The sequence below is a fragment of the Protopterus annectens genome, chromosome 10.part0, assembly GCF_019279795.1.
Source record: "Protopterus annectens isolate FY-2018-M chromosome 10.part0, PAN1.0, whole genome shotgun sequence".
In the NCBI taxonomy this organism is placed as follows: domain Eukaryota; kingdom Metazoa; phylum Chordata; order Ceratodontiformes; family Protopteridae; genus Protopterus; species Protopterus annectens.
This window is the reverse complement of record NC_056744.1, coordinates 1,427,831,134-1,427,855,646: the sequence shown is the minus strand read 5'-3', so window position 1 is coordinate 1,427,855,646 and position 24,513 is coordinate 1,427,831,134. Positions and strand designations below refer to the sequence as shown.

General features: G+C 41.2%; 1 protein-coding gene across 1 annotated transcript in view; it reads left to right on the top strand.

Moving 5' to 3' along the window:
- KIF14 (kinesin family member 14) overlaps positions 1-24,513 on the top strand; it is a 2,369,812-nt gene that overhangs the window by 1,221,184 nt on the left and 1,124,115 nt on the right. Inside the window, exon 15 of the mRNA XM_044086046.1 lies at positions 24,402-24,504. Coding sequence (XP_043941981.1) covers positions 24,402-24,504 — 103 coding nt within the window. The remainder of the gene's footprint in view (positions 1-24,401; positions 24,505-24,513) is intronic.

Genomic DNA, 24,513 nt, shown 5'->3' with positions numbered 1-24,513 from the left:
CTTGCTGCCCTGCAAGGATGTACACCTCAGTTTATAGTATTAATGTGGACAGTTCATTCATATGCAAAACGCACAGGATTTTTGTTTTTTTTTAAGCTCTGGGACTCTTATGGCTCAGGTGATCCTGGTTCGACTAGTGGCTTCGGCATTTGATGTTTGGCAGGGGAAGGAGTGGCATGCCTATTCTGAGGGAAGGGTACATGCTATGATGCTGCTTGCATTAGGTCCCTGATGGAGGCTAGGGACACACAAAGGGGTGTTGTCGTAAGTGTGGATGGGTGGGAGCCATTGGCTGAGTTGCTACACAGGCAGTATGATATGCCGCATGCTCCATTGCATGTCCATTTGTCAGTGTTACAGGAGTTGCAAAGGGAAACAAGAATTAGGATTTGTAGATTTATAGGTAGGTACTAGGCTATCTGCTCTCGGGCCTATACAAGCCTAGCCATAACGACTCCTTGGCTTTTGCTTCCCACAAATATTTACTTTCCTGGACCCCTGTCTAGCAGGGCTACTGATGTCATCCCCAGGGTGAATTTCCTGTCTCCCATCCAATCGTCAACGTTTCTTTTGAAGAGGGCCATTGAGGCACTCTTCCTGACATGTATGGGCAGCCTATTCCAGAGTATGGGGAGTCTTTGGGTCAGGAACCAGCATGTTCTATTCATCGTGATGACACGGTTAAGATCTCTGGAGCATGTGGCTCGGAGGGATTGGGATTTCTTTAAGTGTAGCATGTCCAGGAACCCTGGGTTTGACATGGCCTTGTATGTTAGGCAGAGATCGCCTCTGAGTAGGCGATATGCGACAGAGTATAGCTGGAATTTCTTTAGACGGTTAGCATAAGGCATCTGCTTTAGGCTTGTGATTCTTTTTGTGAGGTATTTCTCTGGCCTTTGTAGTTGCAGATGTCTTGTGAGGTACATACCAAACAGGGCATTGTATTCTATAATGGGTCTAATGAGGGATGAGTACAGAGGGACAATGACCTCCTTTTTTCTGGATAAAAAGTCCTTAGTGATGAGGTGTGCCACGTAGAAGGATTTTCTAACTGTAGTGGCTCTGTGGTTATCAAAGGTGAGACCACTGTCCACCTGTTTCCCAAGGTCTCTTATCACACTTTCGGTGTTTAGTGTACTGCCAACTGTGTGATAGTTCACAGGTACTTGTTGTTTTCCCAAAGGGGACAACTGTACATTTTTTGGCATTTAGCTTGAGCCCATGGCTCTGGCACCAGGCGTCTGTTTCGGTAAGGCCCTTTTGTAGTATATCCACATCATTTGGGGATTCAATAATGACTCCCAGCTTGCAGTCATCTGCGAACTTTGTAAGATAGAGTCCCATAGTGTTGGCCTGTACTTCAGAGAAGTCGATGTCAAACAAGAGTGGTCCCAGGACAGAACCTTGTGGTACACCACTTGTCACTTGTCTGGAGCTGGATTTGGAGTCAGCTACTTTTACAGTGTGTGTTCTGTCAGTAAGCCAATTTGCAACCCATCGAGTGACTTTGGGATTAATGCCCAGCTTAGTAAGTATATCTATGATTCCAGAGTGGGAGATAGCGTTAAAAGCCTTGGCGAGGTCCAAGTAGGCTGTGTGAACCACCTTACCCTCATCCATGGCTCTGGAGACTGATTCGAAGAAGTCGATCAAGTTCAGAAGGCAAGATCGGCCCATCACAAACCTAATCTGGGTGGGGTCCAGTGTCTGAAGGTTGACAATGTCTTTGTTTATAAGTTCCATGATAATACTTTCCATGGCCTTGCAGATCAGGCTAGTCAGACTGATGGGACGGTAGTTCCCAGGATCCAAAGTGGATCCCCCCTTGTGGAGTGGGATGACTGTAGCTGTGCGCCACTCTGTGGGCACGAAGCCTGAGGTGAGGCTATGATTAAACATGACACATAGGTGAAGTGCCAGTTCATTTTGTAGTTCATGCAGTACACAGCCCGGGATGTCGTCTGGTTCCATGGATACTGTTTTCCTGACTTTGGAGAGTGCGGTTTTTACCTTAGTGGCCATGATTACCGGAATTTGGCATTCTTTCGGTATTGAGATGGGCCCTTTAGGGGGTGAGATGGGGGAGTGAAGTTGGCATTGAATTGATCTGCCAGGATATTGGCAATATCCTTGGGATTGGTATATCTAGTGCTATTCTGCTGTAGCTCAGAGCAGATCTGAGTATTGCCTTTAGATTCTTGACATAGCTATAGAATGCCTTGTGGTTGTCTTTGGAATCTTTGGCAATTTTGTTTTCGTAACTAGCTTTGAAAGCTTTTATGAGGGATCTCAGCTTTCTACTGAGGCTGGTGAGGAAGTTTTTTTAATCCTGGGTTCTTCCTCTTTTCTACAGCAGTTTCTTCCTTCTGTTGTCCAGCTTGTTTATAGCAGGGGACTACCCGATTGGCTTCCTTATTTTTAGAGGACATCGTCTTGGTTCTATTTGGGATGGCTCGGTCCATACACGAGTGAATGTGCTCGTACAGCACCTTAGTGTAGGATTCAGCAGTTGAACTTCCAGTTCCCATCTGCATGGGTGTCATGAAGTTTGTTACTTCTGACTTGAGAAGCATGAAGTTGGCTTTGGAGAAGTTTTTTACAGAGGTTCCATTAAAAGGGGTGTGGTGGTGGGATGTGTATGTCAAGGGTGATTAGCTTATGGTCTGATCTGACCAACGAGGGGTTGACCACTGGTGTGGAGCATCGATCTCCCATGTTGGTAGTGACCATGTCTAGAATATTGGTACCCCTGGTGGGACTATGAAGTAGTTGCTATAGGGCGTTGGAATTTATGAATTCCAAGAACCGTTGAGCAAAGGTGTTGGTACAGGAGTAGTTTTCACAGTTAATGGCAGGGTAGTTAAAATCACCCAGTATTAGGGTGTTTGGTTGTATCTTAATATTTTCCAATATGTTTAGAAAGGTGTAGTGAGAATCTAGGGACAAGGTGGGGGTCTGTAGCAAGCTACAATTTGTATAATCTCAACAAAAAAAAATGCCAGTTTCACTAAAATCTTCAGATCTTTCCCTTCTATTTGTACTGCCTTTTTAATCTCATCCTTATGATTTTTCCATGGATCATGTTATACCATTCCTTTCTATCTTTTTAATTTAATCAGTCTTAATTTTCCATGACCATGTGTTTGTTAACATCACATTCTCTTTTCCTATCATCGCCTTCTTTTTACCCCTTTTTCATTTCATTCCATATATCCATATTTTATATACAGTATTTCACGGTAAATCTAGTTTCCATGTCCTTCATATTTTTAATACCCAAAAAAATGTTTAGATTCCAAATGTGTAACTGGATATTTAAAATTCAAACCACCTTCTTTATTATTGTATGCAATTTCCTAATTAACTGAATTGAGTCTTGATCCCCAAAGAAAACTGAAAAATCTCTAACAATTATTTTTCCATTTTTGCAGGAAACATGTATACACTCCCTAAATATCCCAATTTTCTGAGTGTGTGTATATTTAACATATATATACCTTCTATATATATATATATATATATATATATATATATATATATATATATATATATATATATATATATATATACCTTATATATACCTTCTTTTTAAAGGATGAATATAAATATTTCCACTAACTAACTTATTAATTTCATCCAAAATTTATCTTCATTGTTTTGTTTTTCCTTTTTACCAAATTTGATTCCTGATATGTTTATCTAATTTATACTCTTTATTTCACCAATTTTTGTCATTTTTTTTACCTATTTATCCGTAGTCCAGCTTTACATAACCCCCCACTCCATCTTTCTTACAGTTTTCCTTTATCCATTCTATATTTTTGGAGCAGAGTTAACTTGAATCAATCACAGTTGACTGAAAGCACATTTGACTGAAAACTTATTCATAGAATTATATTTGACGGAAAAACGTTACTACACCAAAAACATCATAGAGACTTGCTTTTTGCATGGGCAAGTCCCCCTTTACCCTCACACCCTTTTTCTTAAATATACTAACTCCGTAGTCACACAACAGTGGAGAAAAGAGCAAAAAACACACAGTTCTTAGAAAACTTAATCTGAGCAAACAAACCTTAAAGTCACATTTAACTGAAAATGTTTATTATGCCATAGTACTTTACAAACTTCCTTTTTGCAGGGGAACCCCACATACCCCTTGCTTAAATGTACTAACTTCATGGTTGCACATATACTTTACAGCTGTCAGTCAATTGTAATTCAGTAAGATGAGTATTCAGTCAATTTTGATTTCATTTAAACATAATCAGTCAATTGTGATTCAGCAAAATGTGTGATTTAATCAAATTAACTGCTACCATTTTTTGTTAAAATAATTAAAACATTTACATATGAATGACACACATGTATTTTATATCCTATTCCTCTTCCTATCCTGCTTCTGTTATTTTACGAATGCATGCTTGTATTTTTGTATTCATTACTAACGTAAATAAACACATATTAAATGGCCACCCCTGTTTCTTCCTTTTTTCAGTTTATTTTCTTTCCTAACCAACCATTTGCTATAATCTTCACCCAAGACTTCTCATAGCACCTAATATTTTATTTTTTCTCAGCCCATAATCCCCTAAAATATCACAAATTACTTCATGACTTAGTGAATTAAATGGTTTTGCTGTGTCAGATGCAACTAACCTTGTGTATTTCTTCTACTTTAAATAGCATATATTGCTTATTTTCTTATTACTAACATATCCTTCTCATGTTTACCCATTACTTCATGTACCCCTTCCCCATCCTTTCTTCCAAAATAATCGCCATTCATTTTTGCATTAACTTCTTAAAGATTTTATAATCCGTATTCCTCAGTGTTATTGGCCTCCATTTCTTAATATTTTTTGTGTTTGTCTTCCATATAAATTGAATTACCCCATCATATATATTTCCATTTTCTATCTGGTACTCTTACCATGTATTCATTATTTCTACAAATACTTTTTCACCGTTACATTCATCCCTTTGTAATATCCATAACTTAACCCATCCAAGCCTGATTCCACTTTATTATAATCCGTTCCAATTCTTTCAGTTCATTGCTTTCTTCTAATCTATATTTTGCTGGATCCAGAATTTTCTTTGCTTTCCACGCTCCCTTTCAACTTCTTCCTTTTTTATGCATTGTTTCTACAATTTTTTTCCATCTCTAGAAATTCTTCTCATTTACGTTTTGCTACCTCATTCTCATCTACCATTATATCCATCTTACCTTCCCTTCTTTTTACATAGGGGTGAAAGGGTGAACATTCTTCCATCGTTCCCTTAAAATATTTTTCTGTATAGCAGTCTCTTCATTTTTTTTCTTCATTTTCCCTACACTTTCTTTTCTATTTCCCTTATTCTGTTAGTTCCTACTTTTCATTCTTTTCTCAAAATATTTTGCCATGTTTTCTTATTCTGTTTTCTTCTTCTTTTTTTTAATTTTCTTTCTACATCCAGAAAAGTCTTGTTATATTTTTTCTTAACTTGTAGCCCACTTACCACTTTTTTCATGTTACTTGAATGCATAGTATAATATATCTCTGCTTTAAAAATTCCCATTTTGTACATCCATTCTCTTCTTTTTCTTATTTTCAAGTTTCCATATAACATCACTTCTTCTATCACCTTTACATCTCGTATTATTTTTCCATTCTTTTCTTGCCATTAATAACAGCTTAGAATTTTAATTATAAGGTGTGTTTATTATCACATCATTTTTTTAATTCTTCAAACACTGTTTGTTTACAGCATGTTTGTATACACATGTATTATTACCTTCACACATTTTCTATTTTTTTTTCTCAAGTCACATATCACTCCTTATGCTATCACAGTTGTTGCATCCGATTATTAACACAGAGCATGTTTCATTCTACTGATCATAAACATTTTTTTTACCTGTGCTGCTGCATATTTTTTATCCTCTTTCTTGTTTAACATATCTTAATATGTAGCAAACATAATACAACCATCTTTTTTTTTTTTTGCACCATTAAACAAACATTAACCCCCATGCTTCATTTCTTATGTTGTTCACGTTTAGTCACAAAATATCTAAATCATCTCTCTCACTTTTTTCATTTTTCCCTCCTATTCTTATTTTTTCTCTTTCTTTCTCACTCTCTCTCCAATAGATTTAACTTCTCTATGCCCCTGTTCTTCCCTTTTCTGAGATAGCATTTTCCTTGACTTCACTTGCCCAACCCATACTTGTTTTCTGTTTGTACCTGTATCTCTTCAACATTAGTTTTGCTTCTTGCTCTTTTTCTTCACCTTGAGTCATATCTCTTTCCATTCTTCCTCACATTAGCTGTTTCACTTTCTTCCTGAATACTGATACATTTGCCTCATTTTCATATGCCCTTTCTTTCTCCAGCACAAATCAAAAATGGTCAAACACATTGCATTTCTTATAAAATGGGCTAGGGTTTCTAACAGTATGGCCTTGTTCCCTTCATTGCCCACATCTTCTTTTTGTGCATTGCTGAACTAAGTGTTTTTCATTCTTACAGTAGAAGCAAACCTTTGATTTGCCTCAAAACCCAGGAGTTGCTCTTTTCCCATTCACTATTATTTTGTTTGCTCACTTCCTGTCCTTCATATGCTTCTCCTTCCTTCATTAAGTTCTCCAGTACCTCTACATCTCCATCTCTGTAAATAGGATTTCATCTTGCTGTGATTCCCTCTCTCTCTCTCCAAGATTTCTGCAGCCACAATGATTAATCCTTCCTCCCTTTTGAAATTCTCCAAGCACTAGTGATAGCCCTGTGGTGCAATCCAGTTGACAGCTAGGTACATGGCTAGCTGCCCTTGAGGGCCATTTTAAGCATATCCAGTTTCCCTTTTTGTGCACAAATTAACCTATTCCATTTGGTTAGAGACTGGCCTTATCCACCACATGGTTGATAATTATAGTGTCCCCAAATGAGAATAATTGAGAATATACCATAGATAATTTGAGGGGACTCATGCATGGGATGCATTTAGGAGCTGCCTTCATCCATTAGTTGTACAGGGGGCATCCTAGGGTAAATTCTCTGTTTTCCATCCATAAGTCTAGTTGTGCTTGAATATGGACAAGGGTGAACTTTGTATCCAATGTTGCCTGCTTTGTCTGGCTTTAACCTGTGAGTCTTCAGATCTCACTCTGATTTGACACCAGCCAATCCCTTCAGACTTCAAATTCGCCAGACTCTGCCTCCCTTACCCACAACTCCCCAGTTTTCACCCTGTTCCTCAAATCTAGCAGGAGCTCGATCTTGGCTCCGCTTGGAGTACCCTTTTTTTGGAAGCTTTGGCAAGTGTTTTTCCCGGATTTTTTCTTCCCTTACCCCTTTTTCTGATATTAGCGTAGTTAGGTTAGTGTATGATTAGTAGATAGGTAGATAGTTTGGTAGGTTTGTGTTTCTAGATAGGCTTCCTGCGTTTTGGTGGGCTTGTATTCTTTATATTGCTCTAGTCATAAAGCAGTTTGTGATTATGTTGATATAGCAGTTTTTTTCTTAGAAGTGTCGGTGTTGTGATAATTTTTATAGCAGTTGTGCTTTTTTCTGGTTGCTTTTCCTGTTTTTTTGTACTGTTATGGACAGCTTTAAAAAATGGATTGCCTGTGGCACAAGTCGCCTTCGCAGGGCACACATGTTAAATGTGTTTACTGCTTGGTTACATTGCACCTGAATACACACCTCTTATTCTATATGCAAAGTTTTCAGGTCCAGGGTGATAAACAAGCATCAGGCCAAGTTGTTTTTCAAGGGATTGCTCCCTTCTGGCTCTTCTTCTTCTTCTTTTCCTGCTTCTCCCTCAGTTCCAAAGGTCGGATCTGAGAAGCACCATCTGCAGGACTCCAAGTCTGCCAAGGGGATCAGAAGAGATCCTCTACTTCTTCTGTTCCCTGGTTCTTCCTCCTCGGGCTCACCGGACCCGACAATTCCATGACTTTTGGGTCCCCCAGCTGCTTCAGCACCAACATCTTCATCTGTGCCAACAACAACCAAAGCTCCATCTCTGGCTCTGAGCTTTCTAGTTCCTTTCTGCTTAAAGGGGCTTCTTCTGGTAGGAAAGCTTACCCCTTCTCACCTTCCAGTCAGCTGGAGCTGTCACTGGAGTCCTCTCCTTTCCCACCCTGGTTCTGAAACTCTCCATCTCTGATCTGGCAGATGGATTTGTCCTCTTCCAGATGGCCCTCCAAGCCCCTGTCCGTGGCCTCATCTTGCTGGTCATTGAGTTTCATGGGCAGTATAAAAGCTTCTGACTTGGAGCAGCTGATGAAGTCCTTTTTGCAGACACAGATGCAATTTGGCCTTATCCCTTTGGGTCCAGGTCCAGTCCCAGGACCTTCAACTCTGTCTGTCTAGTTTCATTCCATTGGTCCCTCTGGATTTGAGGTCTTGGCACTGGCTGCGTACGTACCTTCTTAGTTGAATCCAGCAGCTTGGCCATCTTTGACTATGATTCATTCATTGATCATGTCAACTCCAGCTTTGTCTGGGCATTGGAGCAGCAGTGTCAAAGTGTGAGTTTCCAGTTCGGGATTAATGATCTCTGTTTTGGATTCATCTCTTTCACTTGCCTCTTCAGCTTTGGACAGCTTGGCTCTGATCTCAACATCAAGGCTAGGAGTGGTTCCCAAGATATTGGGGGGGGGGGGTGTCTGGTACCTCTGGTAGCTGGGACTTTCGGTTTCAAGAGGACAGTATCTGTCTCAGCCTTTCACGTTGTAGAGAGGATGCTTTCCTCTCAGGAGAAGGGCAGAGAAGGGACGAGTTTCCCCAGCTGGTGTCTTTTCTCCTTTCTCATCCAGGCCTGTGACCAGTTATCAGTCTGCTCTTGGACAGCTTGCATCTGTGGGCCTGCATCCTGTTCCCAAAGTGGGATTTCCAGCCTCTTCCCCTCTTTTCCAGCTTCGCCAGTGTGGTAGGTTTCAGGGAAGAGGAGGTGTAAGAGGAAACACCTTGACTCCCTGGAGGAGTCTCTCATGCAGGATACTGTCCTTGAGGAAGGAGAGGGGTCCTCTAAGTCTCTGTGAGATGATGCCTCTTTTGTTGATCTATTAGAGCTTCTTCTCCAAAAGGAGGCTGGACCACCAAAGCCTCATCTCTGGAGGAGTCCGTATTTTTGAAGGCCTTCAGAGTGGGCCAGTCCACACCTTGGGTGGTTCCCTCTCTGTACTGTCTTATAGACCTAGTGTCCTGGTGGGTGCGGAAGGAACCCAACACGTTGGAGCCTATCCCCCAAGAATTTATTTTATTTATTTTACATTTGTTGACCGGGCTGTCTAACTGGATATATGTCCATTTTCAGTAGAGGCCCGGGGAGAAAAGCTTCAAGTTTTAATACATAGTAAAAAATCAGTCTACATAAAAGTTAAGACAGTCAAATCAGTAAAACAGAAAAAAAATAAAAAAGATAAAATATGTACTTTTTTTTTTTTTTTTTTTTTTTTGAGATGAGTAGAAGAACAATATTTTCAAGGTAGCTTAGAATAAAAGAAAGGATAAAGCGAGAAAGAGGTGGGGTAAAGATAGGAAAGGTATTGGTGATATAATAGGATGAGTAGAGGATTAGATTATTTTCATAGGGCTAAAAAAGTTACTTTTATGAAGGGGAGGCAAAACATACACCTAAGAAGAGAGGAAAGAAAGGAAGCATTTGAGTACTTGTTCAAAGGGTAAGTTTTCTGTCTTAAAGAGTAGCTGTGGAACTTTAGAAAACATTTATTGGGTTATTGGTTAGAGAAAGGGGGGAAGGAAAGGGAGATAGGAGACAGAAGAGCAAGCTAGTCAGGGTTAATACAGGGGCAGAGCCATTTTTTATTAAGGTACAATTTGAGATTCTTCTTGAAAATAGGAAGAGAAGTCAGGGATGTGATATCAGCGGGTAATTTGTTCCAGTGTTTCCCAACTGAGTTGGAGAATAAGCCATCTCCTGCAGAGTTATTAGGTGTAGTAATGTTGATCAGAAGTTTGTTAGAGGAGCGTAGATGTTTCAGGTTATAATAAGGGGTAATAAGGCTGGTGAGTATTGGTGTTTTGGTGGGTTGGTACAGGGTTTTGTGAGCTATTAGTAGTTGTTGAAGTTTAATCTGATTAGGAAGTTCAGCCAGCCAAGTTGTCTTAGATTAATGCAGTGGTGGGTTCTAAAAGGAGATCCGGTAGCAAATCTAGCAATGTTGTTGTAGGATGTAACTAGTTTATTAAGGTTTTTTTTGACAGGTTGGTATAAATATGACATGCATAGAGTAAAGTAGAGATTAGATGGGTCCTGGCTAGGGTAATTCTAGTAGCTGGGGTAAGAAATGGTTTAATTCTATATAGGGTTCCTATTTTTTTGTTTACACTTTTTATAGTAGAGTTAATGTGATTCTCAAAATTGAGTTTATTATCTATTGTAATTCCTAGAAGTTTTGTGGTGGTTTCAGGGGAAATACTAGTATTGTTGTTTGAAGTGATCGAGAAATGTGGGGGTATTTGGTTACGTGATGGGGAGAAGAGTAGAAGTTTTGTTTTCTTAGGGTTGAGTAGGAGGCAGCGTTGGGAAAACCAATGTTCAACTGTGTTAAAGGCTTTTTGTGTAAGAGACTGAAGTTCAGCATAAGAGGTAGCTGTGCAGATAATAGTGGAGTCATCTGCATATTGTATACAGTTAGAAAATGGGATAGCTGATTGAAGGTCATTGATAAAGATGGAAAAAAGAAGTGGACCTAAGATAGAGCCTTGTGGAACACCTAGGGAAATAGGAAGGTGGTCAGATATTGTGTTTTTCCAGACTACTGCTTGTTGACGGTTTTCGAGGTAAGATTGAAACCAAGTTAAGCTGTTAGGATCCAGTGATAGATAACTGAGAATGAGGAGGAGCATTTTGTGATTTACCATGTCAAAGGCTTTAGATAGGTCAATGAATAGTGCAGAAGAAAGATTGTTTAAGTTGCGGTTTGTGTTGATGGTGTTTATGAAGGAGAGCAGAGCAGTGGTGGTACTGTGGGAAGGTCTGAAGCCATGTTGACAGCTAGCAAGTAGGTTGTTTTGGAGAAGATGATTTAGGAGTTGTTTATGGATACATTTTTCTAAGATTTTGGCAATAGGAGATAATAAAGCAATGGGACGATAGTTAGATAGATCAATAGAGTTTCGTCCTTTGTGTAGTGGGACGATGTGGGATATTTTCCAGATATCAGGGACAGTTCCTTCATTGATGGATCTATTTATCAAAATAGAGATAGGATAAGCTACAGCTTTGGCTCCTATTTGCAGAAACTCAGCTGGGAGTTTGTCTTCAGAGGGTGAGGAGGGTTTTAGTTTTTGAAGTAGTGACGAAATATATGATGTAGGGATTGGATGGAAGTGAAATGAGGGTGGTGTATTAACAGAGAAGGAGTGTAGATTTGAGGTGTCAGGACAGGTGACTAGCCAGGTTTTGTATAGTATTTGTGAAGTAGGAATTAAAGGAAGCCAGATAAGTTTCTTGCTCCCCTAAATGACCAGCCACATTGGAGTAAGGGTCTAGCCGTTGATGCTATTGTGGTGGCGGCTGCCACCAGAAAGGAGATTTCTGAGGCGAGCTTCTCGGTCCATCCCCAATTAATGAGTCTTGGACTTTGGATCATTTATGGAAATGCTCCTGCCTCAGCCACTTTTGTGCTGAGAGCACTTAATTGTCACATTTGACAAGACTTCAACATGACCTGCTGTCCTAAGTGTCAAGGAGTGTTAAGACGCAGCAGTCTCCAGAGACTCAAAATATGCTGGGGGCTTAATTGTTTACCCAACTTTCCATTGCTAACATTTCCATGAACCCCATTTGATGGAGCTTCCAGAGCAGCTGGCTCTGGCATTGCTATGCGGCGCCACACTTGGATATGTGTATGCAACTTTGCAGATTGATTCAAGGCATCCTTAGTCAATTTTTCTTGTTTGGGCCAAAAGTTAAAGATAATTTAAAGAGGAGCAAGCAAGGCTGGAAGATGCTGTCCGCCACTGGAGTGTGCTTTGCCACCAGATTCTTTTTAGTACCAAAAAAGATCAATGACTTCAAACCAATTTTGGATTTAAGCAAACTGAATCAGTTTGTGAAAAAGACCAAGTTTTGGATGGTCACAGTGCAGTCCATCTTAATTCTTCTGAGGAAAGGCAATTGGATGTTGTAAATGGGTGCATTTCACTGTCTTGAAATACTGAAATCTCAAATTTCAGTATCTTGAGACTAAAATATCGAAAGCCCAGTTGCGCAAAAGTCCACATAACTGAATCCGGAAATGTCAAATCAGCGGTTGTGGTGGTGTGCTGTGTTAATGGATAGCTGGAGATTCAGGTAAGTGTTTATATATTAAGGGTTTTGGGTAGGGATTTTACTGTATGTTAGTGTTTTGGGAAGTTGTAGGTGCAGGTTACGGTATGTAGATAAGAGAGAGTGTGTGTGTAAGTGTTGCGAATGGTGGTGTTTGTATGTATGTGATGTGTGTTTGTGCGAGAGGAATGTAGAGTGTGTAGTGGCGGGTTTAGTGTCTTTGTCTTTTTAGTGCGACCTCGGAGTTAGAATATATATAAGTAGGGGTGTGGGGAGTGGGGAGTGTGTGTGTGTGTGTGGGGGGGCAGTTAGGGGTGCAGCCCCCCCCCATTTTAAATGTAGGGTAGGCTCATGTATTTGTGTTGTTGTCTTTGTGCGTGTTTTGTTTGTTTGTTGTAGTGTGGGGAGGAAGGTGTATGTATGCTTGTGTGGTGGAGGGTGTATTTAAAAGTCACAATTGTGAATTTCACGCTTTTGGGATTTCAGTATTTTGAATTTTTGGCTTTATAGTCTTGTGATGCTGAAATTCAAGATTTCAGTATTTTGAGATTATAAAGTGAATCCGCTAAACAGATCTCATAGGTGCCTACCATCATATCAAGATAGACAGGCAATCCATGAGGTTTCTGCAGTTCCAGCTGAGGGCCAGTCATTACCAGTTCTGGACCCTGCCATTTGGTCTAAATATTGCCCCTCCCATGTGTTTACCAAATGCATGACAGTGGTCGCAGCCTTACTCTGGGTGCAGGGATTCAAGGTCTTTCCATACCTGGACAAATGCCTCCTTAGTGCCTCCACAAGAGCATCATTGATCATGACCAGGGACACCTTACTCCAGCTGTCTGACCACTTAGGCATTACAGTCAATTATCCAAAGTCGAGCCGTCAACCTTTTCAGGTATTATAGTTAATAGATTGTTGTTTGGATACAATCAGTCAAATTGCCAGCCCTCCAAGTTCTAGAGTGATCAGCGTTCATGCTCAAGCCTTGTCAGTGCTTGCATCCTCCTGCTTACTCAGTTATGAAACTTCGAGGTCACATGTCAGCATCCGAAGGGTTGGTTCCGTTAGCCTGATATCATATGAGGGCTGTGCAATGGACTCTGGCCATACAGTGATCTTTCCTATGGCATCCTATAGATTTTCCATATGGCTGGTAAAGGTGTGTCACAGTCAAATTTAATGGTGGCTGCAGTCTCCTTTAATAACGGGAGACTGTTTGTCGTTCCAGCTCTCTTGTCCACGGTCACCACAGATAGCTCCCTCTTTGGGTGGGGAGGCATTTCAAAGGGAGGATAGTTCAAAGTTCCTGGTATTCCGCTGAGGCCCACATTCACATCACTGTTCTGGACATGAGGGCAGTTCTCCTTGTGTTGCAGGTCTTTCAGGACATTTTTCCAGAGATGCGATTACTATATAGACGGACAAAGTAAGTTGTCTGATATCTCAATAAAAAAAGGAAACATGTATCCTCTTTGCCAAGAGATCATGAGGGTTTGGCAGTGGATGATTTCTTCTTAGCAGTTTCTGGTGTTAGTGCACATCCCAGGGAAATTCAACTTTCTGGCCAACAGCCTCAGCAGCAGTATTCTGCTTCCTCGTGGGTGGTTCCTAATTCTGAGCGTTGCAGCTCAGATTTTTCGGTTCTGGGCCACAATATGTTTTGACCTATTTGCTTTGGTGTTAAACAACGTGTGGCAGCTGTTTTGCCTTAGTCCCCCACTCTGGGATAGCCACCCAGGGATGCTCTGGTGTTTTCTTGGCCCTCTGGAGCTTCTTTATGCTTATCCACAGTTCTTTTGATGGTAACGTTTCTTCAGAAGGCAGTCCTCTGCAGAGCTACTGTGATCCTCATAGCCCTCTTTTAAGCCTCATCAGGTGTGGTTTCCATTCCTTTGGCCTCTTCTGAAGTACCTCCCCCTTGGGTATTTGATCCCATTTCTGAAGTTATTTATCATCCATTGGGCCTGGAATCCCTCCCAACCTTCAATTCTTCAAGTTAACTGCATGCTTTTTCCAGATCCCTTGATGGCCAGAAATGCCAAGCTTTCGCATCTTGTCTTTTACTCATAAACAGTCTACTAGAAAACTGTGGGTGGAATCTTGGGGACTCGACCCTTTCTACGCTCCTTAGATTCTAATTTTTCTACAATTAAGGAGCATTTGGCAGCCATCTCTAATTTCCGTGTTGGCAGGGATAATGTTCCTCTGGCTTCCCTCAAGATTTCCAAGGCATTCCTCAAAGGTACTTGTTTGCTCCATCCCCCAGTTCATCATCCTGTTCCTCTCTAGGATTTGCCATTTGTTTTGTATGTTCTTGCAGGCCCTCCATTCAGTTCTTCAGCTACTTCTGACTTAAAGCTCTTGTCTTGGAAGACTTTATGTTTTGGCTGCTACTTTGGCATGGAATGTTTTGGAGTTGTAAGCTCTCGATTCGTTTTCTCCTTATTTGATGTTCCATAAAGACAGGGTTTGTCTTCATATGAATCCTTCCTTCCATCCTGCCTAAGGTAACTTTCAAGAATAATCTTAACAGTTCTGTTTGTCTCCCTGTATTTTTCCCGTTTCTCCAGCAAAGATGAATAACTTCTACATGATTTGTATGTCATTGAGATTTTATTTGGACCGTACCAAAACTTTCAGAAAATCCAGTCAGTTATTACTCTCCTTCTTAAAATCCAGACTGGGCACACCTGTGTCTAAAGTGACCTTATCCAAGTCGCTCTTAGATTGTATATTGTTTGCATATTTTTTAAAAAGTAAGATCCTTCCACCCAAACCTAAGGGTCATTCTGCAAGGGCTATGGCTACTTCTACACCTGTCTTTTCTAGAGTATCAGTGGATGCGCAGCTATTACTTGAATGGGTCACCACACTTTTGTGTCATTTTATAAACTGGATATTCAGTCTAGATCCTGGGCTTCCTTTGGCTCCACTGTGTTGTGGAATATCCTTCCTTAGTTCTTCCTGGGGAATTTCACGTGGATGGGGACTCTTTCCCACAGGTTGAAGCCAGACGGAGCAGACAACATCGGATACGAAAGTTATGTACTTGCCATAATGATAGATCCGAGTTGTCTGTCTCCATCTGGTTCAATATTTCCCCCTCCTTTGGTTGGTATGAAGAACTTCCCCTTCTGTGGTGACTGGACTATGGAGGTTGTCTATTCCGTATTTTTGGAGTCGTGCATCCTCCCTAGTTAGTAAAGTTTTTTAGTGTATGTTGGTAGGCATTGTCATGGGGCAAACTCAATCTGAGGATTAGGGTGAGGAGTGGGGAGTTGTGAGTAAGGGAAGCGGAACTTGGCAAGTTCGAAGGCTGAAGGAATTGGCCAGTGCCTGAACCACGTAGTTTCTAAAGACCCACAGGTTGAACCAGTCAGAGACAGACAACACTGATCTGTTGTTATGGTAAGTACATTCTTTTCATTTTATGTGGATGAGGAGTCTGTTCCAGAGCAGCAGTATCTTCTGCAGGATACACCTGTTCCTCCAAACCATTCTGTTGATGATGCAGAAGAGATTTATATCCCTAGAATGAGTATTTCTGATGCCATTTTACTCGCTGTTGTGCATAAAATTCATCAGTATCGGGTTGGAGTGTGTCTTATATGCCAGAGGCAGGTCACCTCTAGCAGTCTGTAAGATACCGAGTATAGTGACAGGGCTTTGAGTCGATCCATATAAGACACGTTGTTTAGGCTTGTATCCTTTTAGTAAGATATCTCTGAGGGCATTCCAGTTGTTACATGTGCCTGAATAGTTACATGCCAACAGGGGGTGTTAAAATCAATCACTGGCATAATGAGGGCTTATTAAAGGAGGACAATGACATCCCACACAAACCCTTTGATTTGATGTTGTCAGTCTTCATGTTATCCTTGACAGATGAGTCCAGTTATGATACTGGAACAGACTCAGATGTTACTACAGCTCACGCAGGCCAAAAACTCTCGAGCTTCACCTCTACCCACAATCCCTCTGTCACGATTACCTCAGATCTCATTTGCCGCTTTTCAGAAATGGTCATATTTTACCAGTGCTGTTGAGTTTCAGTGGGTTTAGGTAAACTTTCATTCTATTTCTTAGAAATTTCTCTCTAAATCTTTCTGTCTACTTGATCCTCTACCCTATACTTTAATAATATATCTCCCTTTTCCCCTTTTTTCTTACATGTAGTGTAACCTTAAATATCATTGTTGATATTCTTTCCTTGTACACGTTAGTGTTGTCTCTATAGCTATCATCGTTAAAGTTTTTCCCCCTTCACTCTTTCTCTTAAAAAAATAAATAAATAAATAAATTTTTCTCTCTCCCTCTCTCTTAAACTTTCTGTGTGAGTGACTGTCTTCCAGCCATACTTTTTTTGACATGGCTGAGAAGGATAGACCCCCATCTGGTTTTAAAAAATGCCAGAAGTGCGGACACAAAATTCCATCTTCCGATTTCCATTTGCTTTGTGTTTATTGTTTGGGTCTCATTCATTATCAAGAGGACTGCGGCATATGTTATGGGTTCAGTCATCGAACCCTTGTTGAAAGATCAAATAAATATATTTTGAAAGGTTTGATTCTGTCAGCCTTTAGTGAAGCCTTATCTATTCTAGACAAAGCCAAGACTGATGTTTCCTCCCCTTCATCCTCATCTTCTGTGGACAAAGGAAAAAACAGGAGTCTCTCAGTTCCAACTTCTCCATCTGTTCTGAGACCTAAGAAATTGAAACCCTCAGTTCCGAAATTATCTTCGTAACCGGAGGCCTCTGGCTCTAAACCGCCAGTGTCGACAACTGCTTCAGCACTGGTAACTATTACAAGTCCTTCAACGTCGAAGGCCCCTATGCAGGACAAAATTTCTACTCCTCCTACCATGACTAAAATTTCTGAGTTATAGGAGATATTTCCAAGAACTTCCTATTTACCATCCATAGACCCTTTCGCTGGTGAGCTTCCAGAAGTTTTTCTTCAGAGGCCTAAATCTCCTTTAACGTCATCAATCCGCTCCACCAAAGTCTTTCTAAGCTTGATGTGGAGAGGCTGGTGAATAAAATCTTGTGGGCTAGAGGACTTACAGGCCCCCTTTTGGTTCCGACCCCTTTGGGTCTTGGAACTGAGCCTTCTTTCACTCCTTTGAACACTCCTCCTCTAACCTCCTCTGAGGCCTTAGAGTCTTCTGTTCCAAATCTTCAGGCACTGACTGTACCAGTACCTGAGATTTTCACATCTTCTGGACCGGTAATCCCCCTCAGCTCTTCGTAGATTTGGAAATGGAGACCTCTTGGAGACGTAGCTACCCTGTCTATTCTAGGGGGCAGGAGTTGACTCCAGATTTTTCAGGGCTGTCCCATCTCCTTAGAGCTTCGGCTTGAGTTAGCTCAGCTCTGGCTTCTGTCTCGAGGGTCAGTTCTTTGGAACGGGGAGTGACCCTGGTCCCGAGGCAGTCTCTCTCGGTTCCAGAGGCAGTGGAGAGGGTCCTGTCATGGTGACTCAGTCAGTGCCTTTCCCTTAGGAACAGTTACCCCCCTTTGGCTCTGTTATTCCACTTGTTTATCGTCTGTCTTGGACAGTGGGTGCTGAAGTCTCAGGTTTCTCGGACTCAAGTTCTGACACCTCCCTAGATTATCCCCTTGAGGAGTTCTCTCAGAAAAAAAGTGCAAGAGGAAGCACTTGGACTCCCCCCCAGGAATCAGACACAGAGGACATAGATTTTGATGAAGGGGACTGGTCCGCATGGTCACCACCTGAAAATATCTCCTTTGGAGACATCCTAGAAATTTTAAAACAAAGGGGTGGTTGTAAGTCCCAAAACCCTTCCTCAGAGGGATCTTTTCGCCTGCAGGTTTTCAGCACCCCCCCACCACCACCACCACCACCACCTACCTCTTGGTTGACCCCACCTGCTGATGAACTCATTCAGTTTATTTCACAGAGGGGCGTGGAAGACTCCAGATACCATCAAACCCATCCCCAAGAGAATTGACAAAATATTATCTGCCTCTGAAGATAAACAGTTCTGGGCCAAGGAGTTAGCAGTGGATGCCATGGTCATAGTGGCAGCCACAAAAAAGGAACTCACTGAGGAGAGTTCATCTGCCCCGCTGCCCAGCAGGGAATCTCGGCCTGTGGACAGGTTTGGGAAGTGGGTCTATGCTTCATCGACCTTCACTCTAAGGTCTTTGAACTTCTTGGCACACTTAAAAAGACTTTAACGGGATCTGATTAAGGAATTGTCAAATACCCTGGTGGGGGCTGTAGCTGAGGGAGTCCAAGAGAAAGTGGTTTCCCAGCTAGCTACCCTGGAGTCTGTGTCTAATTCATCCATGAATCTAATTGCACATACAGCTGAAGGGACTTCCAGAGCAGCAGGTGCAGGAGTAGCCATAAGGAGACATGACTGAATGCACCTATGTGACTTTGCGGAACCATTCAAGTTTTCTTTTGTCAGTGCTCCCTTTGACGGAATATCCTTGTTTGACCCAAAAGTAAAAGAGACTTTATCCAGGTGTGAGAAGGATGGTAAGACCCTCTCTGCTGTGGATGTACATTTCTCCACCCCGTAAATGTCATCTTCTAAGAACCAGAGGAGTGGTGGAAAGATGTGGTTCAGAAAATCCCAAGGACCTTTCCAAGATACATGTGGAGGGAGTTTCCCCAGGTGCAGAGGAGGGAAGTAAAATGGAAGATGCCACCCTCGTGGCAGATGTGGTCTGCAAAACCAGGGCTTCAGAGATTCCTTTCCAGGGAAGCTGTTTCAGTGCTCCTGAAGGAAGACCTGGTTGTCTTACTCTGGAGGCAGGCTGGGGACGCTTGTCCTTGCACCTAAACATAACAGATTCCTGGGTGCAATGGATCATATCCAGAGGCTAAAACATTCCCTTTACTCATCCTCCCCCTGTACAGAAGAAAATCCCCGATGTTCCACCCAATCAGAGGGATTCAGCAGTGCAAGAAATTCAAAAACTGCTTTATAAGAGAGTCATCCAAGAAGTCCCAACAGATCAGAAAGGATCCAGAACCTACTCAAGATTCTTTTAGTGCCAAAAAAGACAGGGGGCTGGAGATCGATTTTGGATCTTAGCATGGTGAACAAATCAGTTCAGCAAACAAAATTCCGGCAGGTCACAGTACATTCAATTCTTCCCTTTCTGAAGAAAGACGATTGGCTGTGCTTGATAGATCTTCTGGATGCATATTACCACATAAAAGTCGACCAGTGCTTCAGGAAGTTCCTCTGCTTCCGGCTGGGAACCAGTTATTACCAGTTCAGAGTAGTACCCTTTGGTCTCACCACAGCCCCCAGGGTGTTCACCAAATGCATGGCAGTAGTAGCAGCTCACTTGAGACTGCAAGGATTCCGGGTGTTTCCATACTTAGATGACTGGCTTATAATCGCTTCAACCAGGCATCACAGACTCAATATCTGTGCCCATCTGGGGTTTACGGTAAATCTTGAGAAATCCCAGTTGATGCCAATGCAAAATTTAGAATTCATAGGGGCTGTACTAAATACAGAGACAACTATTACATCCGTTCCTCCACTGAGGCTTCAAAGAATTATGGTACAAGTTCAGAAGATAATACGCAGAAAGAGGGTTCCTGCAAACTCTAGGGTTGATGGCAGCATCAGTAACTCTAGTACCTCTAACCAGGTTTCATATGAGAATTCTGCAATGGCTACAGTGGTCTGTCCTTCGCCAGCTGTTGTCAGACCAAAGTCTGGTCACCAATTGCAAGAGGGATTTTCTTTGGTGGATGGGTTCCAAACAAATTCTCCATGGTCGCCCCTTTGTTCTTCCATAGCCCACAGCCATAGTGACCATGGATGCCTCCCAGATGGGGTGGGAGCGGTATTTTCTGGGCAAGACTGTCCAAGGCACTTGGACCCCATTAGAGGCCAACTTGCACATCAATGTCCTCGAGCTAACAGCCATGCTTCTAGTGTTGCAGGACTTTCAGACAGCTCCTCCTCAGGGGACAATTGCAGGTCAAACAGACAATATGTCAATAGTATGGTACATCAACAAGCAGGAAGGAACCAAGTCTTTACCCCCTTTGTTAAGAAGCACTCAGAATGTGGCATTGGGCAATCTCATCCAACCTCTTTCTAATAGCAACAGACATTCCGCGGAGTTCCAACGTGATTGCAGACAAGCTGAGCAGATGTATCCTTTAGCCTCACGAGTGGTCTCTCAATCCAGAAGTGGCGAAAATGATCTTCCATCAGTGAGGCAGACCTTGCTGTGATCTGTTTGCCTCTCCGCTAAACAACAAGTGCAACAATTATTTCTTCCTGATTTCCCCTCTGGGGAGGTCACCCAGAGATGCTCTCCTCTACAATTGGTCTCCCTAGTATCCTGTATGACTTTCCCTGATGCCTTTAATTCCAAAATTCTTACGGAAAGTGCTCAGATATTGCACCCTTTTGGCCTCAACAGATTTGGTTCCCTTTCCTTTGGCCTTATCTGATTCAGCAACCCTGGATTTTGGACCCAGTTCCAGAACTTCTGTCCTATCTAGACGGACTTGTTCAGCCAGACATATTGAACCTCAGTCTGACAGCATGGTTCTTCAATTTCCATTAGTTGCCAGGCATGCTAATGTTTCCTCCTCATTGCTCCACATCCTCTTCCACTCGTAAACTGTACTCTAGCAAATGGAAGAAATTTACCATTTGGGCCCATGAAAACATATTAATCTCTTTTCTGCTTCTTTAGAGCATATTTAGACATTTTGGCTTCTCTTTTCCATGCTGGAGCTTCCCCTTCTACCATCAGATTGCAAGTAGCTGCAATTTCTAATTTCGATGCTGGTTTGGAAGAACATTCTTTAGCCTATCATAGACTTTGTAAATCATTCTTACAAGGCACTGTTTTGTTGAAAGCTCCTTTCAAAGATCCGATGCCTGCTTGGGATCTAAACTTAGTGTTACAGGCCATGATACATTCTCCCTTTGAGTCCTCTGCAGAATGTGATCTGAAGTTTTTGTTTTGGAAGACACTTTTTGGTGGTCATAACCTCTACCAGAAGGATTTCATAGAAGCAGGCCTTGTTGTCTAAACCTCCATATCTGATTTTCCACAAAGACAGAGTTTCTTTGTGAACAAACCCCTCCTTTCTATTCAAGGTAGTCTCAGAGTCTAACATCAATCAAACAATTAATTTACCGGTTTTCTTTCCAAACTTTTCCAACAAAGGTGAATATTCTTTACGTTTATTTATTTTACATTTGTTTACTGCGAAAGTCGGACTGGACATGGGTCCTTTTTCATCAGAGGCCTGGGGAGAAAAGCTCCAGCAGAAAATACAAAATATCATTGAAGAAATAGTCAAACTTGCAATGACAACACATATGCAAAGGGTATCTACACACTGAGGAGAAATACAGTGTACCGGAGGTATTATCAACATTATATGTAGAACATTAAAAATTAGATTTTAGCAAGTTACAGTTTCAGTGAGTTTAGGAAGAGTAGTATGATATCACACAAAGATTAAGTTCAGGAAGGGTAATATGTAATCACACAAAGAAGCAGTATTATATGGTTACTTATACAGACAGTATTAGCCAGGAGTGTTACAGGTGCATAGCCAAGCATTGTACAAATGAGTTGATTGTAGCTTTTTAAATTGTGGTGTTGAGGAGCTGGATATAATGTTGGATGGTAATTTATTCCTGATTTTAGGGATGACTTTTGAGAAGAGTGATTCACTGGCTGTGTTGTTATCTTTTGTGGTATCCAGGAGTAATTTACTACTGGATCGGATGACCCGAGCAGTAGAGTATGGTTGTAGAAGGTTTTGGAATGCAGGGACTGTATCAGGATGATGGAGGATTTTGTGGGCAAAGGTAAGTTGATTGTAGTCCAAGAGTTGGGGAAGTTTGAGCCAATGTAGCTGCTTTAGAGATGTGCAGTGATGAGACCTGTGTGTGACATTTGTGGCAAATTTGGCGATTTTATTGTAGCAGGATTCCAGTTTGGTTAGATCTGTTTTTCGAAGGATGCTCATAGACAATTACTTTTCTGTCTTCACAGAACAAAAGTTATTCGAAAATCAAGTTAACTATTTGTTTCCTTTTTCAGTGCAAAGTTGGGTAAACCAGTCAGCAAGGTGACTCTGGCTAAATGGCTGAACGACTGCATTTCATTTATCTATGATAAGAACAAATTAATCATGCCTAGGCACATGAAAGCACATTCTACAAGATTTGTAGCCACCTTGGCAGTTTCCCAATCTAGACCTTTGATGAATAATATATGTGCAGCAGCTACTTGGGCTTCTCCCCATACCTTTATTACTCATTACAAAATAGACTTGGTCTCTAGGGGAAGAATGTCCTTTGGTTCAATAGTTCTCAGGAATATCCTTCCATGACTCCACCCACGATTTTAGGTAGCTGGGGACTATGTCCAATATGTCAAGGATAAAATGAAGATTAAAAACATCAGATAAAGAAGTTATGTACTTTCCATAATGTTCCATCTGTGTTGTATATCTTCATTTATCCTTGTCTCCCCTCCCTCCATCACACGACTTTTAAAGATTTTTTGGTGGAGCGGATTATAAATCCTTGAATTATTAAGATTTTTTCAAGAATAGTAGATATGGCTTCCACTTGGGTTTTCCTTGCTTATATATATATATATATATATATATATATATATATTTTTTTTTTTTTTTTCCTGCAAACTCTTATCTGAGATATTTGTAATAGAGGGATTGTGGGTAGAGGTGAAGCTCGAGAGATGTTGGCTGGCGCAAGCTCTAGTAACAACTGAGTCAGTTCTGATATAACCAGACCCATCTGTCAAGAATAAATGAAGGTAGACAACACAGATGGAACATTATTGTAAGTAAATAACTTTTTTATAAACTGTGTAATATCAAAAGACTTTCTTATAAAAATGGATGAATGTTGGTCAAAAGTTGGGTCACTATCGACATACATAACCAAATCCGAAACAATTGGGTCAACTCTCAGGAGTGTATTGTTAATGTGGTAGTTCCCTGGGATACAATAATACATTTTTGACATTTAGTTTTAGTCCATGGTTTTGGCACAAGTTATTTATTTAGGACAAACCTTCCTACAAGATGGCAAACACCTAGTGATCGAAAAGAGTCTGGAAAGTTCCCCAGTGCATTTCCCCTAGCTGTATGAATGCCACCTTGGTTCTGTCCCCTGAAAAGAAGCCACTAGCACAGTGAGACTAATCCGGTCAATAATGTGTGCCTGTATGCATAAACTGCAGGTAATATGGATGCTGAGCTGCCCCCTCTCATTGGTAATCAATACCTATTCTTACTCAATGTGTCTTATGAAGAGTATAGTTCTTGGAATACTTGGATTTGCTAAGCTAAGTAGAGTTTTCCCCAAGTTCTTTTTTAATCTTTGCAATTGCAATGGTTTCTTTATTACCTCTTTGGGAAGGAGCTCCAGATATTAGAGACTGACCCTTCCTGTTATACCTTACCCTTTGTCAATAAACAAAGTTCTTAAAGAGGTGGATTGGAGCAATTCATTATGACAAAATCTAGATCTGTGGAAGAAGAGACTTACCATTGAACTCCTCGTGCTGGTTGTGTTGGTTGATTGAGTATATCATTCCTGGTTAGTGGCATCTGCAAAGGTTTAAAGAAAAATTGCTGTTGAGCACTGTGGCATTGCTGTGCATACTGAATTTAAAGTGCTAGTCCATAATAACATGGCCGGAAGCTGAAGTGAATAATGTTGTCTAATGTTGTTTCTTCTTCTTCAGTAATCTGAATGGTGCAAACATGTTTCTTGAGTCAGAAAAGCTAGTAGCTGTGATTTTGATATTGGGTTATTTTATTTTTGATCCCCAAGCTGCATAATGTGAGTCAGTTCTACTGTTGTTCCTGTTTTATTCCCTCCCCCTTTAGGTGACTGATGTAAAACATTCAGGTAAGCCTGATATGTAAGTCCTAGAGTGAAAAATATGGTATAGAAACTGCTGCTAGGATGATGAGTGGAACATCCTTAATTAAAGCTGGGAAAATCTGAGCCACTGCATTGGGGGTGAGGAAGGATAACTGCACTGTGGCCTGGTTACAAGTTGCCAAATAAATTTTCATTGCTGTCTTTTTATTTTAAAGTGTAATTACACATGAACATGGTACAGTGAACATCTCTCCAGCCGGAACAGCAAAGACCTATGTTAATGGACAGCTTATTTTGGCCTCAACAGTTCTTCGTCATGTAAGTTTA